The sequence below is a fragment of the Ciconia boyciana genome, chromosome 7 (genome assembly GCF_034638445.1).
Source record: "Ciconia boyciana chromosome 7, ASM3463844v1, whole genome shotgun sequence".
NCBI lineage: Eukaryota > Metazoa > Chordata > Aves > Ciconiiformes > Ciconiidae > Ciconia > Ciconia boyciana.
Genome location: NC_132940.1, coordinates 61,050,655 through 61,071,214, shown reverse-complemented (window position 1 = coordinate 61,071,214; position 20,560 = coordinate 61,050,655). Strand labels below are relative to the sequence as shown.

At 37.9% G+C, this 20,560-nt stretch overlaps 1 protein-coding gene across 9 annotated transcripts in view; it reads left to right on the top strand.

Annotated features, from left to right (window-relative positions):
• Nucleotides 1–19,425, top strand: part of ECT2 (epithelial cell transforming 2) — a 42,287-nt gene extending 22,862 nt beyond the window's left edge. For 7 of the 9 annotated variants that reach the window (XM_072866847.1, XM_072866852.1, XM_072866845.1 and 4 more), the window contains 14 exons: nucleotides 688–824; nucleotides 1,505–1,624; nucleotides 3,351–3,419; nucleotides 4,402–4,512; nucleotides 5,550–5,646; nucleotides 6,383–6,464; nucleotides 7,407–7,485; nucleotides 7,675–7,794; nucleotides 9,168–9,306; nucleotides 10,884–11,038; nucleotides 13,065–13,172; nucleotides 14,321–14,467; nucleotides 16,125–16,450; nucleotides 17,831–19,425. In XM_072866847.1, coding sequence (XP_072722948.1) covers nucleotides 688–824; nucleotides 1,505–1,624; nucleotides 3,351–3,419; nucleotides 4,402–4,512; nucleotides 5,550–5,646; nucleotides 6,383–6,464; nucleotides 7,407–7,485; nucleotides 7,675–7,794; nucleotides 9,168–9,306; nucleotides 10,884–11,038; nucleotides 13,065–13,172; nucleotides 14,321–14,467; nucleotides 16,125–16,433 — 1,673 coding nt within the window. In that variant the 3' untranslated portion in view covers nucleotides 16,434–16,450; nucleotides 17,831–19,425. The remainder of the gene's footprint in view (nucleotides 1–687; nucleotides 825–1,504; nucleotides 1,625–3,350; nucleotides 3,420–4,401; nucleotides 4,513–5,549; nucleotides 5,647–6,382; nucleotides 6,465–7,406; nucleotides 7,486–7,674; nucleotides 7,795–9,167; nucleotides 9,307–10,883; nucleotides 11,039–13,064; nucleotides 13,173–14,320; nucleotides 14,468–16,124; nucleotides 16,451–17,830) is intronic. The other 2 variants (XM_072866854.1, XM_072866853.1) reach the window with 1 other exon arrangement.
• The last annotated feature ends 1,135 nt before the right edge of the window (nucleotides 19,426–20,560 follow it).

The following is a 20,560-nucleotide window of genomic DNA, read 5'->3' as shown; positions in this document are numbered from 1 at the left end:
CTAATCTAATGTCAGCAGACAGTTTCAGAAAGTGCTATTTTGAAAACAACAAGTAAGGTACATATTTCATAGTAACTGTGACAGTAATGAACTTTGACACCAGAATGAGTGAGTACAGGTCTCTGAGGTCCAATACATGAGCAAGTATTTAAAACTAATGGACTGTTTCAGGTCTACCTTGGCTTTAGCTTTAAGAGAAATGACCTTCTTGTGTCTTTTACATTTCATCGTATTAGGGGAAAAAAGTGTTGCATGCAAGGACAGATTTTAATAAATGGTTTTGAGCTACATACCTAATGCAAGGATGGTAGGCAGCTGAAAGCAATGGCAAAGTGAAAGTAGAAAAGTACTTTTGTACATAGTGTATGTATAAATAATGTTCAGCACTTAATCCTCACTTCCCACTAAACATAATAGGGTTAAGTCATTGACCTGCCCATAAATGGCTTACTAGTTTTAGACTAATTTTGAGGAATAATACATTACTGTTGTTCTATAATTAAGAAAGCCATTTTCTAGAAAGAGCTCTGGTAACTATGGAATAACCTACAGAATGGCCTTAAAAAAAAAAAAGCTATCTTCCCTTAAAAATTCTGAAGGTTTTTTCCCTGTCTTTGAGGGTCAGCTTTTCTTAGGGACTCTATCGTAATAAAGCTCTATTTTCTTTTGGGAATATCTCTTCATCAGAAACACCAAAATCCTGTGCAAGGCCTTCCAAAAACTCAACTCCTCTTCCACTAAAGCAGTCTGCAAGATGGCAGGTTGCAAAGGAATTGTATCAGACAGAAAGTAACTATGTGGATATTCTAACAACAATCATTCAGGTAAGCTGGTTTTAAAGCAAGTACTGGTCAGTTGTAATAAGACATCTAGTGTTTGCATCAGTGATTAATTTCAACCTGTGATCTGCAGGCTTTTGAGGGCTTGGGTGCATCAAATGTTCATAAAAAGTCTCATGTAATTTTACTGACATACTGAAATGTTTAGTATCTGTTAATAATAAAGGCTGGAAAATACAATTTCTAATCTGGCATCTGCAGTGGAAATGCAGTTTGTGTGGAAATTCCAAGCTTCAGGAAAATAGGATCTTCATGGCTCAGATTTTTAAGATACTATTGAATAGAGAGAAGTGGCAGGGGAAAAAAGCTTTTTTTTTTTTTTAAAATTATTCCAAGAAGAGCAGAATAGCAAACAGCTTACAGGAAGAGCTTAATTTCTAGAAAGTTTGTTTCCATTGCAGCTGATTATCTGCTTAAAGAATGAGCTAAGATGTGTGTGAGTAGAAAAGTAGATGAAAGGGGGTTATGTTGTAGTGATGTATCAAACTCAGTGTTTGTGTCTTAAAACCACTCCTCCATAACCCACTCTTGCTAAGTGGGAGTATCTCAAGATTGTGACTGCAGGAAAGTATGATCTGGAAGGAAAACACTGTTGCTTTCATAACTGTTTCTAACGTAATGTGTGGTGGTTGGGAGGGCTTTAACTTTTTTGTCTAATTCATCAGTTATTTCAAGTTCCATTGGAGAAGGAAGGACAGCTTGGAGGACCAATCCTTGCACAGGAAGAGATTAAGACCATATTTGGCAGCATTCCAGATATTCTTGATGTGCACACTAAAATCAAGGCAAGCTGCAACTTCTCCCCTGCAGGGGAAGCTTTGATACAGACTTTGAATCTTTTCTGCATGCTTTAAGTTGTATCTGCTGGTTAGGTGTAGATTCATCCTGGTGCTTACATACTGTTCAACCTATGGAATTATGTGCAAATCCAAAGTACACTTTTAAGATTTAAATTTAAGATATTTATTTATAAATATCTGAAGTCTGAGTATTGTGCATATAAGTAATATTGCCATTCATGAGCTGGCTTCTCCTTTTCCCATTTTAATACCTCTTCCTGTAGGAGGTTTTCTGTAACTGATACAAAACTGGTCAAAAGGGCCAGTGGTATCAAATGGTAGTCTAACTCTCACAAGTGCTTATAACATACATGTTTCTATTAAAGCAGTAAGCAAGGACACTTTGAAGAATAGCTAAAGCTATGGAACTAAAAAAAACCAAACACTCACTCAAAAAAACCCCCAACAAAACAAAAAAATCGGTGTTTTCCTGGGCTGTAGTCATGTTCATATAAGGAGAATTCTATCATTTGGTAGGAAAAATGAATCTGTCCTTAAATGGCTTTGAACAAATTGTCAGAAACTACTGGCTCGCACTTCTACCTCTGAAGCAGTTGACCTGGTACTGAGGCCTAATAAGAGCTGATTAGAATTCCCTATGAGATTGTTTTCTTGAGGCTTTCTTTATTTTATATTTTGATCGGGATTGCAAGTGCTTTCTGAAGCCATCTCTGGGTCTCACAATAGACTATTATGCAAGTCTTCCTCAAATATGAAGTCATAAAATCTCCTTCAACTAATGGCATATGTCTGTTTCTGTGTGCATTTCGCAGTAGGCTTTTAAAATAGAGGGACTTGCAGACTGCCTGTAACTCAGTGGTTTGGTGTTTTGTTTTTTGGTTTGGGTGTTTTTGTTTGTGTGTTGTTTTTTCTTTTCCAGCCGTTGGGATCCAGTCTAGTTAATCACAATAGGTATTGATATGTGCCCACTGAGACTGAGATGAAAGTAGAGCATGTGTGTCTGTGTCAAGTAGGATTCACCTGCAGTGTGCAGTGTAGACAAAGTTGCTTAGATGTAGTGAATGTGTTTTCCTTCATCTTTGGTGTAATAAATATAAGTGGCAGTAACAAACCAATACTAATGGTGAAGCCTTTTCACTTAAGGTGAAATCCTGAAGCGTCAGCTGTGCCCTCCTGCTGTCCCTGTTATTAGCTGACAGTGAATAAGCCTGATCCTTATCAAGCTGATACAGGCTTAATGGTTTGGTCTCACTTTCCTTGACACCCTGGTGCAGCAAGTGAGGGAAATCTATGCTAGTTCTATTTCAATCCTATCTTATGGACTTAAGAGTCCTGTATTAGTTGTGCACTCTTAATTAGAATTGGTTCAACTGTCTTCTGTGTATACTTTTTAAAATAATTGTTTAGGATATGTTCTGTAGTGTGTTGGATGCAGCAGTGTCATCTTGTTGCAGAGTTGGCTGGTGCTGATACCCTGCTAGGCTCTGCTTGCATTGATTCAAAACTATATATTCAGTAAGCCAGAGGTCTCTTGCTTTCAGCTCTCAGTAGACTGGAGGGACTTAATGTGAAATTGTACAGCTTTTAGGATTGCCTGTTTTGTCAGCGTGGGAAAAAACATGTGTTTGGCAGAATGCCTTTCCCATCTTACAGCTTTATGCAGTTCATTCTCGTCTTATTTTCTTCCCCCTCATCCCTGCATGTATTCTAGGAAGACCTGGAAGATCTTATGATGAATTGGACTGAAAACAAAAGTATTGGTGATATCATTCTTAAATATGTAAGTTTGTTTCTTTTTTTTACGCATTAGAGCTATTATGAGCTATTATCTTGCCTTACAAATAATCCATTTGTAGGAACTAGCAAACACAAGCAAAGCACTACTGAGTGAGAAAGAACTCTAACTTGTATCATTGTATTTTCCATGTAGACTTTTCAGTTGAGTTAGATGATAAACTTGACGTGGATTACCTATACAAAGTATTAGTGTGTGTGTCTGTCCATTTGTATGAGGGGGTAAAACTCCAAATAGATATGGTTTGAGAACTGTGATTTGCAATGCTACAGACGTGTTTTTTACTCAAACATTAAAAGGGCCTCTTCCTGTAACCTTAGCTATCTGCTGCCTCCAATCAATAGTAAATAACTAGGAAAATAACTTTTCACAGAAACTTCTTGTGTTCTTCCTTCAAGACTTTAAATGTGAATAAGGACTTCTTGTTTTCCCAAGTACAGAATGTGCAGAACAGGAAAGCTAGGTCTGGGGCTGCAATGCATTTTAACATAAGTAGTCTGCTAGGTATCTTGTGCTTTTGCTGACCTGATCATTTTGAGGCAAATAGTGTTTGGCATTCAAAAGTTTTTTGTCTAAGGTATTCCTTCTGGTGGTTTAGTGTCTTTAAAGGTGATTGCAGTAACTAGAGAAAATACCTGTCTGAAACTTCCAAAATTCTCACCAAAAGCATCTTGCTAGGTGAGAATCTGCCTTCTACTTGAGCTGCTCATCAGCTTCTAAGATTGTCACACGTGTACTTGATGTTTCTGCGAGTAGTCTGCATTTAATCAGCAGCATTGAATCTTGGGCATCTGGCACGCAAAAATGTCTTAACTTGTTCTGTGAATGTGCATGGGCTTACAACACATTTTTTATTATTCTTTATTGAAATGTGCCTTTGAGCAGCTTTGTATGGCTCAGGGCATATGAACATATGTACAATGCTACATAATATGTAAAGTAGAGCTGTAACAGTTGTTTCTTTCAGTCAAAAGACTTGTTGAAAACATACCCTCCATTTGTGAATTTCTTTGAAATGAGCAAGGAGACTATTACTAGATGTGAAAAACAGAAGCCAAGGTTTCATGCCTTCCTAAAGGTAAGTGTCTGCAGAACTAAGTCTTTGAGTAGAACATGAAGACCATTACCAAGTAAACTACTTAATGCAGTAGATGGGGAAAATGTGGAATTTTGGAAGCTTGGAGGAATATGAACATCTCTTGGTGAGACAGAAATAGGAAGGATTTGAACTTCAATCCCTCAAGCTCCTCATAAGACTCTTTTTCATAAGAGGTCCAAGTTCCTCCTCTGTTATACAGCTTTCAAGGTAGTTTGGTTATATGCATTTGTTGCTGGAAAAAGTGCATTCTGATTACTTTCTCCCAAATATGTCTTCTCTTTTCTGTAAAGGTAACTAGAGCTGCTGCTTTTTATTGGTCCCCCTCCCTGTGTTTAAAAGACTTGTATTTCTGAAATAGCTTTTAACTAGCTTTTGGCAGCCGTGAAGTTCCAGGGAGGTAGAATCTCTCAACATTCTTGTGACTAATGAATAGGAGCATAACAGTGGAGATCTAACAGGAAGATGATCTTCAAAGAGTTATCTGAAGATGAGTCTTAAGACTCTTGAGCTCTTCAGATAAAGGTATATAGTTGATTAATAGTGCAGCAGAGCTTTAAGTCCTCTTCTGTATCCAACAAGTGTGTCTCAAATAGTGGAGTAATCAAACTGACAGATTTCAGCTCATGTTTTCTGAGGTACCAGGAATTATATCCAAGTATTGCTATCTAAAAGATGGGGCAATTAATAAGAGAACAGGCTGCCCCCTGTCCCACTCCACACTAGCATTAGCACCTGAAACAAGGACTGAGTGGTTGATAATATGGACAGTTTAAAACTAGACATTCTGAGAGCTTAAATCATGTGATAAATAGGGTGCAGATTTGAATATAATGTGTTTTTTAACATGATCTGTTAATGACTGAGTATCCATGGTAAATGATTCTCAAACTTCTACTGCAAAGCTAGTTTCAAGGAAGACAATTTTTCTCCTAGTTTGTGATTTTGGAGTGGTTTTATGTGTGTGGGGAAAAAAAAAATTAAGAATTATTTTCTTTCTCCCCTTTCTTTTGCCCCAGATAAACCAAGCTAAACCTGAATGTGGCCGCCAAAGCCTAGCTGAACTCCTTATCCGTCCTGTTCAAAGGCTGCCTAGCGTTGCTCTACTACTAAATGGTAATCTAGTGATGTATTTTTTTTTTATTAGTTTGTCTGTGAAGGTGTTAAAAGCAAGATAATGCCTGCTTTTTGTCATAATTAGCAACAGCTTTTCTCATATAAAACAAGCCTGATTCTGGGAGTTAATCGTGCTTAATGGCAGTCAGCAAGACCAGTTACTGACGAAAGGATACTTTTGGCTAAATTTCACTTGTTCATATATTTGTCCGCAGGATACAGGTAGAAGAAGAGTTTGCTCTGACAACAGTTTTGTCTCTTCAAATACAAATATAATTGAGATTCAAATGCAGCTAGCATAAACTAGAGAGCAATTTGTTTTGACAAGGCTTACAGCTTCATGTGTTCCACCTGGTACCAAGCACTTGCTGTAATAATGGTTATATTAATAAAAATAATAATTAAAAAACCACACCACCACCCTTTGCTTCAGTTAGAAAAAGACTTCTGTGCTTGTCTCTGCACTTCAACAAAAACAGCACATGGTCTTGTTGACTTTTTTAATAGTTTGAGGGTTTCGTTTTGTGTTGGAGGTGGTTTTTTTTTTCTTAATGAGATGCATGGATAATTGCTGCTCAGCCTACTTACCCACTTAGTCAAGGCTATTTGGACTCCAGGATAGCTGTGACTTTCTCAGTCATCTTATCTGACTTAAAGTTTAAACTTGAGTCTCATATTTATTTTCAGGGACTTGTAATGTGTGTGGGTTTTTAAAATTTTTTTGTTTTAATTGTAGATATTAAGAAGCATACAGCAGAAGAGAACCCAGATAAAGTAACTCTAGAGAGAGCTATTGAATCACTAAAGGAAGTGATGACGTAAGTGATGCTCATAACATCACTTTATTTGTTATTTACATATTTAGACCTCTCTGTTCCTTCTAAATTGCTCTTAGTGTGTTGTTGCCCTAACTTTAGTCTCCATGTAAGTATACATAATTGTATGTGTTCTTCAGTCTCCCTTTGGCCACTGTTGTCGCTTTGGCATTCTGTGCCAGAGCTCTTGAAGGAGTCTGTGGCGTTGTTACCCAGCACTTGTACCTGAACCTCTGCTGACTCCCTGCCTCAGCATGAAGCTGAACCTCCCGAGTCCTCTGTTCTCTTCCAACTCTTTATTTCTATCTGTTCCTTCCAGGATGGAAGAGATGTGTTTTGTCTTTAAATCTTACTTCTGTGCATATATCCACTGAAAGGACACACTATTGGTGGAAGATTAGTTTCTCTTCTGGTCCTGTATTAGCTATTCTTGGCACCATTCCACAAGTTAATTAGCTTAAAGCTGAAGCTGTTTAGATTGTAAGTCTCACCTCTTTTGAAGTGCAGCATATGTCTCCAGCAATGAGACCTCCCGTATTAATTGGGTAAATGTTTGGCCGATTTTAACAACAACTTTTAAACTGTAATTATTCTTGCATCTGCTTCTTGGTGAGCTGCAGCCCTGACTTGGAGGGATAAAATGCATGCTGAAAGAACTGCATTGGGTTGGTCTCTAGTTCAAAATCTTGTGGGGCAGGGAAGGGGGATTTTATGTTAACTGAATGGTGTGTCAACTACTGATAACATGACAAGAATGTTGTTCTAGGTCTGAAGTTTCCTGTGTGCTTAGCATATGGTATTTGGATTCTTCAGTGAGCAAGTGTGGTGCTGCTGCATAAACTATATCTCTGAATGTTTAGCTTCATTATTTTTGTATGTCTTAAATGCAGCGCATTCATTTACTGTTGCTTGATATTGAAGATAAATATAATATGCTTCCCTCAGACACATTAATGAAGACAAAAGAAAAACAGAGGCACAAAGGCAGTTCTTTGACGTTGTCTATGAAGTTGATGGATGTCCAGTAAGTAATTTCTCTGAAGCTGCAGACCTGTAAAATGACTGTTGCACTAGTTTGTTCCCTTTGCAAAAGTATGTGACATTAAAATGCAATGGTGCTGGTTTAAACAGATTTCCAGTGTTACGTTGCAAGCAAGCAGTAATCCAGCCCTTGAACTAAATGCTTAATGAGCTTTTTGCTTCTATCACTTAGGCCAATCTCTTGTCCTCCCACCGAAGCTTAGTTCAGCGTTTGGAAACAGTAGCGCTTGGCGATGACCTCTGTGACAGGGGTGAACAGGTCACACTCTTTCTGTTCAATGATTGCCTAGAGGTAAGATGACTATATAAAGTACATCTCATGAACAGAATTATAAAAGGCTTGACACTACATATGAATATAAACAAGTAAAATTTAAAAACTTTGAAGCAGAATTCTAAGTTGCAGAAATCTGCTAGCTCAACACATGCTGATGTTGCCTTTCCATTAGCTATTGTATAAGTCACCACAAGTAGCTAGTCACTTCTGGATGGTTGAGAGGTGTTAATGTAGCCTTTAATGTCTTGCAGCCAGATCAAAAATTTAAAAGCAGCTTAATATGTTAGGAAATAAATGTTTATCTGGACAACACTTTGAGTAGTACCAATAGATGAAAAAGTGCTGGAGTCCTTGGCTCAGCAGGATGTTTGTCCTTTTAAGTTTGGTCATATTTAACGTGAGTAAATAGTGGGCCTCTGGGGTTGGTCTGTCTGTGCCTAGGTTACAAAAAAAATTAAAAATTCACATATTAAATGCCTTAGACTAACAGTATGTTAGGAAGAACTAGGAGGGAAAAGTAATCTCATTGGGTTTTGGAGACTTCTGTGGAGAAATTGAGGTTGTAAAGGACACTTTATGAAAGTACTTGTTCCTGTCTACAGCAGTAAAGAACATTGTCTTCATAGAAGACCAACTCTAAAATAATCCAAAATTAGTGCTGTCTTAAGCAACACTTGGAGACAAAAGCCTATTGTGAGTAGTGATGAACTCTTCCTGGGAGTCAAGTTGAATCTGCTTCATCACTTTTTGTAAAGGAAGGAAAGGAAAATTAAAACGCTTTTAATAAAGCTTCTTGGCTTATCTCTTGTACAAGATACAAACAACTGAAGATACCTTAATTAAAAAACATGCAAGATACCTATGTATTAATGTAAAGTAAAAACTGACTGACCAACCTCCACTGCAAAACCCACTTGATGGTTGCATGCACAAGCAACAGCAAGTGATATTTCTAGGATATAACACACCACAGCCTAAGTTGGTTCATGCATATAAATGTTGTCTTTTCTGTTTAAATCTAGACTACTTTGTGGTAGGTTTTGAAGGGCCCTTGCTTGTTATGCAGAGTAGAATTGAGGTCTGTAATGCAAAATTACCTCACCTCTTGATTTTTTTAATTTATTTTATTTTTGAGGTGAGTGTATTGATGCTAAATAACAAGTATTGCTGGGCCACTTGAACTGTAGACTGTGAATAGTGGGATAAGTGGGTTCCTTAAAGATTTATGTGGTAGAGTAAATAGAATAAAATACTCTTTAGAGTATTGTTCTGTAGCAAGGCTTTCTGTGCCTTCCTATATACTAGAATGTAAAAGAATAGAAGAAACAAAACAATGGATGGCAATAGACCTTCTAACTTTAACCTCTTTGTCTTCTATTTAACCACAGATTGCGAGGAAACGGCATAAAGTTATTGGTGCTTTCAAGAGTCCGCATGGCCACACAAGGCCTCCTGCATCTCTCAAGCATGTTGTTCTCATGCCTCTCTCCCAGATCAAGAAAGTCCTAGACATCAGGGAGACAGAAGGTCTGTGTGTTTTGAAGTGCTGTGATAGCTAATGAAAACTGTGGTTCACAGTATAAAGGATGAAGGTCTGCTGTGGGATAGAATGCTAAGGTATATTTGTTGTATGATATGTTAGGTATGTGACTTTAGTATAAGCTTCAGTTTGAAGCTCTGTGTGAGCTTGAGAATTCCTTCCATTGACACCTTTGGCTTGTCAAGAATCGCTGCAGGATGCTGAATTTGGCAGAACAACTAGATGGCATTAGCATAAGCCATCCAAATGGCAGTGTGAGTTTAACAGAGGAGTACGCTTGACTGGATTTACAAAACAAAACCAAAAAACCCAAACTTCAGTCCAGGGCATTAGACTGACCAGAGACAAGTGCTGTTGCTGTGAAATCAAATCTTCATTTAACTGGTGATAATGATGCTCAGGAGGAGCTGTGCTTAGCATCTTAAAAGGGAGACTTAGATGCCTTAATTTCTGTGGCTGCTTTGCCATACGGAGACTGCAGGGGTTTCACTGACGTAATGCATTGCTACAGCAGCAGAACTCATGCTACAATACTGTTCCAGCCTTGATAGTGACTTCTAAAGAAGTCTAGTCAGACTAGTTTTTAGATCTATACCCTAGAAAGATAGATTTGATATTTCACTGTAGGTGATGGTATGCACGTCATACTTGTTCTGCTTATGTTCTCTGAAGCACCTGAACATAGAAACGCAATAAAAAATAGAAATGGCAAAGAGGGTAGGTAGTAAATGTGAACCCTACCTGCATTTTTAAAATGTACTTCAAGGTTTCTCTCTTCAGAATTCTCTTTAAATTACTGTGCAACACTTAAGTTTACTTTGGGGCTTGGGTGATGGGAGCCATTTGTAAGCATACCATTTAATATTTGCTACGAACTTTAGTATGCAAATCTTGGGAGAGGTCAGCTACTCTTATATACACTCTCTTATAGGACTGCTTTTCCAGTGCTGCTTTTCTAAATTGACGATGGGTTGTTTTTTCTTTCTCAACTATGTTTAGCATGCTTCAGCTGTCTGCTGTAAAGGAGTATCAGCAATGGATTAATTTCCTGCTCTCAAGTGAGCAATCTTTGTCAAGTTTAAACAGCAAAACTGTTGTAACTTGACTATTTTAATGTGTCATATATAGTACTGATGTCTTTGTTGCTTTTTCCTGCTTTACAAAATAGGGTAAATGTTGTTTCCTTTGTTCTCTGTTGATAAAGAAAGGATCTGTCCAACGTTTCATGAGTTAAAGAATGAAATTGATATTTACTGCTGTATCCAGTAAAGACCGACTAGTCTGCAGACTAATGTCTGCAGATTATTTGGTGAATAAACAACTGTTGCATGAACAGCTGATTGCAGCCTCTTCATGAAGGCTGCAGACAGAACTCAGTGCTCTTGCAGCTGATAAAACAGCTATTGTGTAAATAAGGATAAAATCCTTGCACCAAATCATATTGTCCCTAACTCTAGCACCTGGCAGATGGAGGGTTAACTCTTCTGAAGGTTCCCTCCAGAATTATATGAAATGATTATTCTTTGTCTTAACTCCTTGCCTCTTTTTTTTTTATAAACTGTAGATTGCCATAAAGCTTTTGCCTTAGTTGTGCGGCCACCTACAGAACTCAACAACAAGCTACTCAGTTTCCAGATGACAACTGAAGAACCTCCTAAAGAAGATTGGTTGAAGATGTTGTGTCGGCATGTGGCTAACACTATTTGTAAAGCAGATGCAGTAAGTACTCTGGAACCATGTTGCTGATTGGAAATATTTCTCTTTTTGGCTTGAAGCACATGAAGCTAAAGAACTTGTTAATAGTGAGCATGCTTGAGGTAAAGTAGAGCAGAAAACATTTGTGCTAGCACGTCTGCAAATGACTGGTTAAAAGGTGCAAAAAGAAACAGCCTGGAAGTTAGCTTCTACAGAAGCTAATAAATACTAAAAAGTTAAAGAATCATGCCTTTCCCCCCATTGCAAATTAATTATAAATAATTTAAACTCTGCACTGCAGATCTAAACAGAATTTTCTTCAGCTTGCTTCTTTCACAGCTATGTTTCAGTTTACAATCCCAGCATTACGAATTGTATGTTTTGGTTTAACTCTGCGTTAGGTTGAATTCGTTGTTCTACACCTTATCTGTATGGGCACCATAATGTAAGAGATATGAAGCATCTTCCTCCTGTAGACAGAAGCCTACAACCTTAAAACAAGGAAATAAAGAAAACGATGAAATAGAGGAGGCGCTGGCCTCCTCACGTTTTTAGAAGTTCAATGCGTGGGCTTTCCACAGCCAGAAAACTACTAATTTGAAGAGTAGATCCTCTCCAATTAGGGCAAGGCTCTTTCAGCTAATGCTTTAATTATGTAAGAGTGTATGCATATCAGTCATCCAAATTTGCTGAAAATATGTGCAGTATGTCTAGCTGAAACAACTTGGGTTTAAGCTAGAAATGTCTTATGTTCTGCATTGTACTCTTACTGTACAATACTTGGTTGTCTGATTTTTAAAGACATGCTTGTTTCAGGAGAGGTGGTTAAGTAATCAAAATAGCATCTTAGTTTTGTTTTGTTTGGCTTGTCATCTAGGGATTTATTCATAAAAAACTTGGCTTTGTGCTCTTCCTTCCTTTATAGGTACTGAGTAGGAAAAGTACTGATTCAGAAGCGTTAATTTACTTTAATCTGTGTGTCGCCTATCTTCAGTCTCTTGTGTTATGTATAACAGAAGGGGATGGAAAAATGTTGGCGTTTTTAATAGAAATTAAATCTTTATGTAATAGGTGTATCATTCCCTCTTGCCCCAGGACATTCAGAATCATATGATGACAAAATGTAACCTACTATGCTGAATCCCATTAGTTACAATTTCTGTAACTACTGCTTTGTACCAACTATATAATACTCTTTTCTTGCTGATGTAAATGTCAAATTGAGCTTCAATTTAAGCACACTTCTGCTTTTCCCTGGTTTTCAAGAACTCTGTAGCATCATGTGAGAATGAGATAGCATTGAATTTGCCACATGGTGGCAGTAAGGCTTTAACTACTACTTCCTTAGGCACCCGGAGTAGCCATACAGCTTGCGGTCTGGTGTCCTTGTGACTTTTTTTTCCCAAAAACTTTTTTTAGGTAAACTGTCTTTTTTCAAAATAAAAACCGAAAAAACCACAAAAAAACCCCCCAGCAACTTCCCACTCCCATGTCTGCCCCCCCTTCCCTTCCCCCCCGCCCGTTTTTGGGAGTAGCTAGCCAGAGATTGCTTTGCACATGCTAGAGTTTTTAAGAATGAGGCATGAAAAAAAAACCCAAACCCAAAACAAACTTGTGGCTATTCTGAAACATCTATTGGGCTTCAGCTGAAAGGTTTAGTCTTCATGTTTGACAGCTGGAGCTATCAAGATTTCACTTCAGAAGAGTGCTTGATGTGTCAGTGAAACAAAGGGGTATATATGTTGTGAGACTCTCCAGGTATACTTCAAGAGCTAGTGCCTTTACTTTGGTCAACCCTGAACTTGAGACTGAATCAAACAAAGCAAATGTAAGACTACTGATGAAGTGGTTTCACAAACTGATTGCACCAGCAGTTAATCTCATGAAATGGCATGAAAGCAAATAGCTGCTTAACTGTTATATAAATATTAGGAGTTAAATAAGGAGGAATATGGCAATTAAAACCTCTAAATGTGACCTAATGAAGTAGAGAATGATATTTTGACAAGTGCTGATGTTTGACCATTACTAAGACTATTTTTGTCTATAGGAAAATCTCATTTATACTGCTGACCCTGATTCAGTTGAAGTAAATACTAAAGATATGGACAGTACTTTAAGCAGAGCTTCCAGGGCAATAAAGAAAACATCAAAAAAGGTAAGATACTACAAACATAGTGCTTTACAGTAAACCCCACTTTAGTCAGGGAATTGTGCTAGTATTCCTGTTTCAGGTGTTTTGTAGTACTTGCAGTAGTGACAAGAAAAACTTAATCTGAACTAAACCTCTTAAGTATAAGCTCCTTAAAGAGAGAAGGTGGGGGGAGTGTTTGAGGCTTTGACTGCGTAGTTTTGGAGTATCTGTGTATAGTCTTAAGTATTATTGTCATAGGTATTATGTAGTCACTTTTGAGTCTGTTATGGAACTTATTCTTAGTTTAATATTTTGAATCTTTTAAATATATTACAAAAAACCCCAACCCTCAGCTGTAACTGTTTTTAGCACATTGGATGAAGTTTTAAAGCTGCATGCAATTACCTAAATTGGAGTAACTTCAAAAGTAGGATGGGTATAGAGTATGTGTGTTCTGGTAATAAAATAGACTTCGAAATAGCAAGGAAGTAAGTGCTGAATGCTGGTGTCTGCCTGTGTACACTTTCCTCTGTGTATGGCTTAGCTGCTCTCAACTAATGGACTGAGGAGCTGTGCCCTATTCTGCTAAGAGGACCTGGCTGGGAGGCAGGAGGAACGCTGCCTGTCTGCTCTGTCACGTTGGCTGTGCACTGGGTTTGGTTATGCTAAAATGTGTGGCATGTGAGAAGGGGTGACAAAGAATGATGCAGCAAGGAGGAATCTGTTCCCCGTTCTCAGCAGCCTTGCAGGAGGCTTACTATGTTCACAGTGATAATACTGTTTTAGAGAAAACTGTAGAGGCTGCTGTAGTTTGGAAGCTGCTGAAGACTAAATTGAGAGCAACTTAAAGGAGGGGGGCCTGACTTTGCAGAACCCAAGGAATGTGGGGAAGCATAGTTGACTAGACCTTATTTTGACTTCTCCCTGAATCTCTGCCCTCTTCCCCCACCATGCTGTCCTCATATTTGGACAGAGTGAGAAGAGCAGGGGTGGTGGAGAGCCCTAAAAATCAGATCACCTTGTGGGTGTGTGTATTTGGCTAGTTTTGATACAGTCATATTAACATTTGATATATATCCTACAGATGTTCAAAATTTGAATGGTAGCCTATATTGTAGTAGTTATTACAGCCTGATTTTTGTCAGTGTATAACTGCTTGTCAAACTCCTCAGGTTACAAGAGCATTTTCTTTCTCAAAAACACCAAAGAGAGCTCTTCGAAGGGCTTTAATGTCGCATAGTGCAACAGAAGGAAGAAGTCCCAGTTCAGCTAATGAGAGTTATATAGGCAGCCGACTGACTAGTACGTCGTCATTAGCGGTAAGTGATTTGGCTGTGCAGGCCAAATAAGTAACCTTTTTAAGATTGCAGTTATTTTAATGTCTGGTGCTGATCTTACTTTAACAATTTCAAGATCCACAGTGGAAAAACTTATCTTTAACTACATTCATAGATGTGTTATTTTCTGAGCAAGAGTTGTTTAATGAGATGGCTTACTTGCTGAAAATGCAGAAAAATCTGCTGAACATACTAGAAACTGGGAGTTACCTTGTACAATTAAGTTGGGGAAAAAAGCCTCTTTTGCTAGAGGTGGAATATGTATCCTCTTCTGAGAGAGTGAGAAACTTCCAACACACTGTCTTATGTTGGTTCATGCTTTTGATTTTGGACAATATATACAAATGTAGCATACAACCCTGAATAGTGTGGTGAAAGTATCAATGAAAGTAGTGAGATGATAGACATCCTGTGAAACAAACTGGCAAGGAAGGGTAGAGCAATACAGATGCTGCAGCCTGAGAGTTTTTAAAAAGGCAAGGGAATTATCTCCTTGTACACATTTAAGAAAACTTGGTAAATAATACGTTGTTCTACGCACTGTAACTCTTCTTCTATGCCTGGCTACCTAATTGCAGCTCTCTTCTGCCACATAAGGTCAAACTCAATTTCCTAGTACAGTCTAGTAAAGCAGACTAGGTTTGGAGGAATTTTTTCATCATCTTTGCTTTTATTCTAGTGTTTGAGTAAATCTTTATGCTGAGTAAACATCTACTTTAAAGTCTGTAGTTTGTAGGACAGAAGGCCAAGAACAGGATTTCCTGTGTATCTTTCTACTACTGCCTGATATGTCAGTACCTTAATGTAGAGATAATTCAGTATGTTTGAGTGGCCATTAAATTGTACAACATAAAGTTATTGTCCTGCTCTCCCACATGAGATAGGCATGAGAAAATGTGAATTAATAAGGGAGGAAGTATTACAGTGGACTCCCTTGCTTTAGAGGGAATAAAAAAATCTACCGGTGTGGCTATACCACAGTTCTCTGTAGAGATTTTCTTCCTTCAGTTATGATTGCTCCAACAATTGTTTTCCAATTCTAATATTGTGTCTTCATTTTGATACAGCACTGTATCTCATTTCTCATGGAAATGCAAGTCATGCACTTTTCTGTGTGTGTCTACCCCATAAAAAATACTCTTTCCCACAAAATGATAGGAACTTATAGTAGTAAAAACTATTTTCCTATTTCAAATTCTTCCCAGAGTTCTTGGACCTTTGAGGTGGTAAGCTGCAGCTTGGCAGCAGAGCATATGTTGTGTGTGGTGTGGTGTGGTGTGGTGTGTTGGTGGTGGTGTTGTTTGTGTGGGTTTTTTTAACCAATCCCACACACCACTGAACTTGCATAAAGCCTTTTTGGTTAAATCATAAGGCTGAGGGGAAAAGAGAGCTTTGGATTCCAGGCCCTCAGTGCAGTTCTTGAGTAGGAAACTAAAGCTGCAGGAAACCTGTCTTGAGTCCATTGACAGAATCAAAGCTGTTATTCAGACATATTCTTTTATTTAAAGAAAATCCTGGCCTGTGCTTATGTGGGGATTTTTTTGGTGTAGAAAAACTATAGAGTAAAAATAGCAACAAAGCTTGGATGCTTGGGTTTTTTCTTGTTTGGACTAACTCTTGAACCCCTTCCTAATTGTAGATTGCTCGTTCATCTTCTACGTGCAGCCTAAATGGATCTGTCAAATGTGTTGTTAATGTTCATCGTTCCAATTCTGTTGATTGGAGCTCTCAAAATTCCAGGCCTCGACCTGTGCTGTGTCCTGGCTCTCCAAATATTCATCTTTCAAATGCTGTAGAAGAAAAAACCTCTTCCAACTTGGAAAGCTTAAATGGTCATGCCTTGGACAGATCATGTCCTATCCCTATTATTACTACCCCTTGTGGTGATGCTGGAGATAATAACCAGTGTGGTGCTGAAAAACTCTGTCCATCAAATCCTGACTGCTAATGCCCATCTTTCATGAAGTGAGCAAAAAATCTTGATTCCTCTAAACTAAGGCAGCATGGTACAACTATATAAAACCCTGGAATCCACAAAGTGTTTTAAATTGTGTTGGGTTTTTCTTTGACTTGTTCTAATGCACGGGGTTGGAGTCAACACTTGCATGTGGTCTAGTCCTATTTCTGGTTCTGGGTGCAAAGTTAATTCTTTCACAAATCCTTTTAACTTTTCTGAGTGTTTTTCTTAATCCATTTGAATACAATTGAATTGCTGCTTGTTTCGGTTCAGTTGTCCAAGTGGCAGTGCAGCTCACTGGCCAGAGTTCTGAGGACCTAAATAACTTGGTTGCAGGGAAGTTAGAAAGTAAGAAAATTAGCAGCTAATTTTACCTATGGTTTTAAGTTTTTGTTCCCCTGTCTGTAAATAGGAAAAATATCCTGTATAGAATACTTCAGAATCTAATAAGAGCTGCTATATAAAGAGGAGTTTAGGATTTAATTTTCAAATATTGCCTATGACTGCAAATAGAACATGTGCCATAAACAGGCATTAGACTTCATAGTGAAGTGCTATATCCTTACCTGCTCAAAATATCCCTATTTAAAAGATTCTTGAAGCATGCATGTGCAGCAAGCTGCCTAACTACCATGACCTGTTTATATGCTGAAGAGCTTGGCTGTGCTATAAAGAGCAACAGAAGATTGCTTGTGAAAGTATCTTGAGGTCTAATGTAAAAAGAATATAAAATCTCAGCTGATCCAAAGAGGTTAACTTTTAGTGCTACATATTGATGTGTTGGTTTCACTGTAATTTTAAGGCCCAGAAGCAGCCTATGCTTCTAGCACCAGAAAAGTCAGCTTTTTGCCTGGTTTGTGCCCATCCAGGCGCAGCTAAAGCAAGCTTTGACAAATCATTATGATGTCTATTGCCTTCTGTAGCCAAGAAGGCTTGTGTTCAGCATCTAATTTGGGGCTCAAAGCTGCTAAGAATACAGCAAGTTGTAGGATCTGAGGGGAGTTCCATTTCTCTAAGATTATCATAATGTGTCTTGCCTTCAATTTGGAGGGAGATTATTACTGCAAAAAGCATGATGCAAGATGTACACTAATACTTGGTGAACAGCTACTCTTCAAAAATGTGTTCTTGCATTCTGAATCTCTCAAGGCTGGTAACAAGGAAAATCTTTCTGCATTTTTAAAAATATTTGCATTCTACTTGTTTGGTGCTGTTTAACTTTGCTGTTCAAAATCTAGAAATGCTGAATTATTAATTTCAAAAGCTGCCAATCTTAACTGTCTTCTGTACTGTGCATTCCTTATACTATGTATCAAGGTTGAGAAAGGACTACTGCACTATTGACATTGGCTAATAAATGATCAAAACTTTTTTTTCTTCCCCAACAGGGTATTCCTTCTCCTTCGTTGGTCAGTCTTCCCTCAATCTTTGAAAAAAGGAGTCATACATTAAGTCGATCAACAACCCACTTGATATGAAGCAGGTTTAAAATACAATGCTGTATTGTAGTGACTGACAAGCAGCTGGCTGTTCAAATGACCTGTTACTGACATTAATGGTACCTTAGTCATTAGCACTTAGCAATGATTAGCAAAATGTTAGATAACACTAAGTTAATCACAAGGGTTTTTTAGCTGATCTGCTTCAATACAACTAATCAGTGGAATAAGTAACCCAGTCTTCATTTAAGACACAGTATTCCCTTGCACAAATTTATTTTCTCACCAACATAATGGAAACATTTTCTTCTATGGAAATTGTCCCCTCTAGGCAATAAACTAGTTTGTCAGATTTTGAAATTATGATGATGTTCACATAACTTCCTGCTAGTTTGAATGACTCTTATGCTTGCCTAACTTCATCAATTGGCAGAGCACTCTAAGGTTTGAACTGTTGATTTCTTAAATGGAGATGCATTATGAAGTACCTGACCTGTCAAGTATGACAGTTAACCTGTTGTACAGCTGCTTATTCCAGATATTTTATAAATGTAGTTGCTTATAAAGAAATAGAATTGAGTTTCTGTGATTATGGTCTTCTGCAGCCTCACTGTAACGCAGTGGTATGTTATGTGCGTTTATTTGAACAGTAAGTTTAAAGGCTATGACTAGCTTTGACCACCAAAAATGATCTATTAAATTCTTTGAAGTGGAAGTCTAAGGAAAATAATTACACTCCCTTTTTAGCAGGGCTGTTAAACAAACAAACCAACCCTGAAAACCCCACACCTTCCACGTATTTGGTTAATGAATCAGTATTTAATGCATGGGATTATTGGTGTGACATAGTAACTTGAGGGCCCAATTTTGGTGTGTCAAACTTCAGGTGTAGTACTCCGAAGGCTTTTACCTGGCTTTCTCATGTATTTGTGTCTTCCTTCAAAACTATGTGTTCACTTCTTTCATCTCTGAACAGTTAGTATGATGCAATGCAATCTCAGGAACTATCTAAATATGTATATTTCTGCATTTCATTAATGGTTTAAATGTCTGTATTAGCAGGAGTTCTGAACTTCTGGCTTCTTTTTAACTACCTGTGTCTTGTCTTATGTCTATATGTAACTACTGATGCTTCTGAATGTGTCACTTAACTGTTTTTTTATATCTCTTTGCCAATCCAAGCAATGTAAATAAACTGTTTAAAATAACACCGCTTATGGCTTTGCTAAACAGGCTTTTGTGAGAGTCTACTTTGTCTTTTCACATAAAAAGCGTTATGTTGGCTCCAGCCTACAAGTGTACTCTGAATACTACATAGCTATTCCTAATAAAGTATACAACTTGGTAGGCCTGAATCTGCCAGAACCAAACTTTTTTTCCTTAATATATTCACCATTCTCCCCTCTTCCCCGGATATATGTACCTATGTTTTTTTATCCTTATCCATTCAAAATAAACATGTGGGCTAAATATGCACTGACACTTATGTAATAAAGTAGCTCTAGGAAATAAAATATTCAATAAATACTATGCTAAAAAATTAATAATAGGTTTTTTGGGTTTCTTTTTTGTTATTTTTGCAAGGGCATCTTCAACCTGGTAAACTCCATGCAAACTTATACTATCAGCCTATCATTATTCCTCTGGTCGTCTTTAATTTCCAAATTATTTGTATTTAGCTTCTATATCAAGTTCACTTGCACTCAAAACCAATTGAACCTCTAGCGCTTACAGCATTGCCTGATCTTGTCATTACCACTACTGCACAGCTCTGTTGTTGCTAATGGAATGGAAAAATGATTGGTGAGAGTGCAGAGTCCTAGTGCTCTTCATCTGTTGCATATAACTTTCTAATGGTGGAACTAGTTCTGCTCAGTCTTGCTAACTCTAGAAGAAGAATGAGGAAGACTATGCCTGCCTCCTGCATTCTGGATGCATTATTATCTTAACCTGTTATGTCAAGTTTCACCATGAGATGCCCCTATTTTTATTAAAAAAATAGGTGCACTGTTAAAAAAAGTTAGGAGTAAGAGAAAAATGGCAGCTCAAGCTCCTTGTCATTAAATGAGATGATTTAAAACAGGCAATGTATTCATTACTTTGTCTACTGCTCTTTGACTACAGTCCAAGGTGATGTACTCTAGTACAGTTAATTGAAGGCATGCTTGGTCCCGAATGGGTGAGAGGATACGCTACCCCTGTGTCTCGTGGGATTGCACTGAAGCCCTTAGCTGCTTTTTGGATTATTGACTGTCAGAGGACTGAAGTTTTTCAGTGAGATAGAGAGAAGTGAAAACAGTGAGATTTTGGGTTAAAATAACAAGCCAATAGGTGGTAATTAGCACTGATTTGCTGACTTGACAACTTGTTCTCAATCTAATTACCTAGAGCAGTGTAACAAGTCTTTTGGATACTGGAGAAAAAAGTAGGAATCATCTGATGCAATTTTAGTAAGGCATTGTCTGGCATGACGGTATTATAAGTTTGCTAGCAGAGGGGAAACTAGTGAGCGAATACAAAACTGGCTGATCTCTTATTAGTATCCACTGTGGTCATATTGAGTGGGGCTTCCCAGGGGTCTGTTCAGTATTTCTATTGACTTAGTGGATAATGGAGCTTATTAGTTTTAGAGCTGTCGCACAGCAGCAAGAAACTTGAGTACATGACAGAAGAGGATTA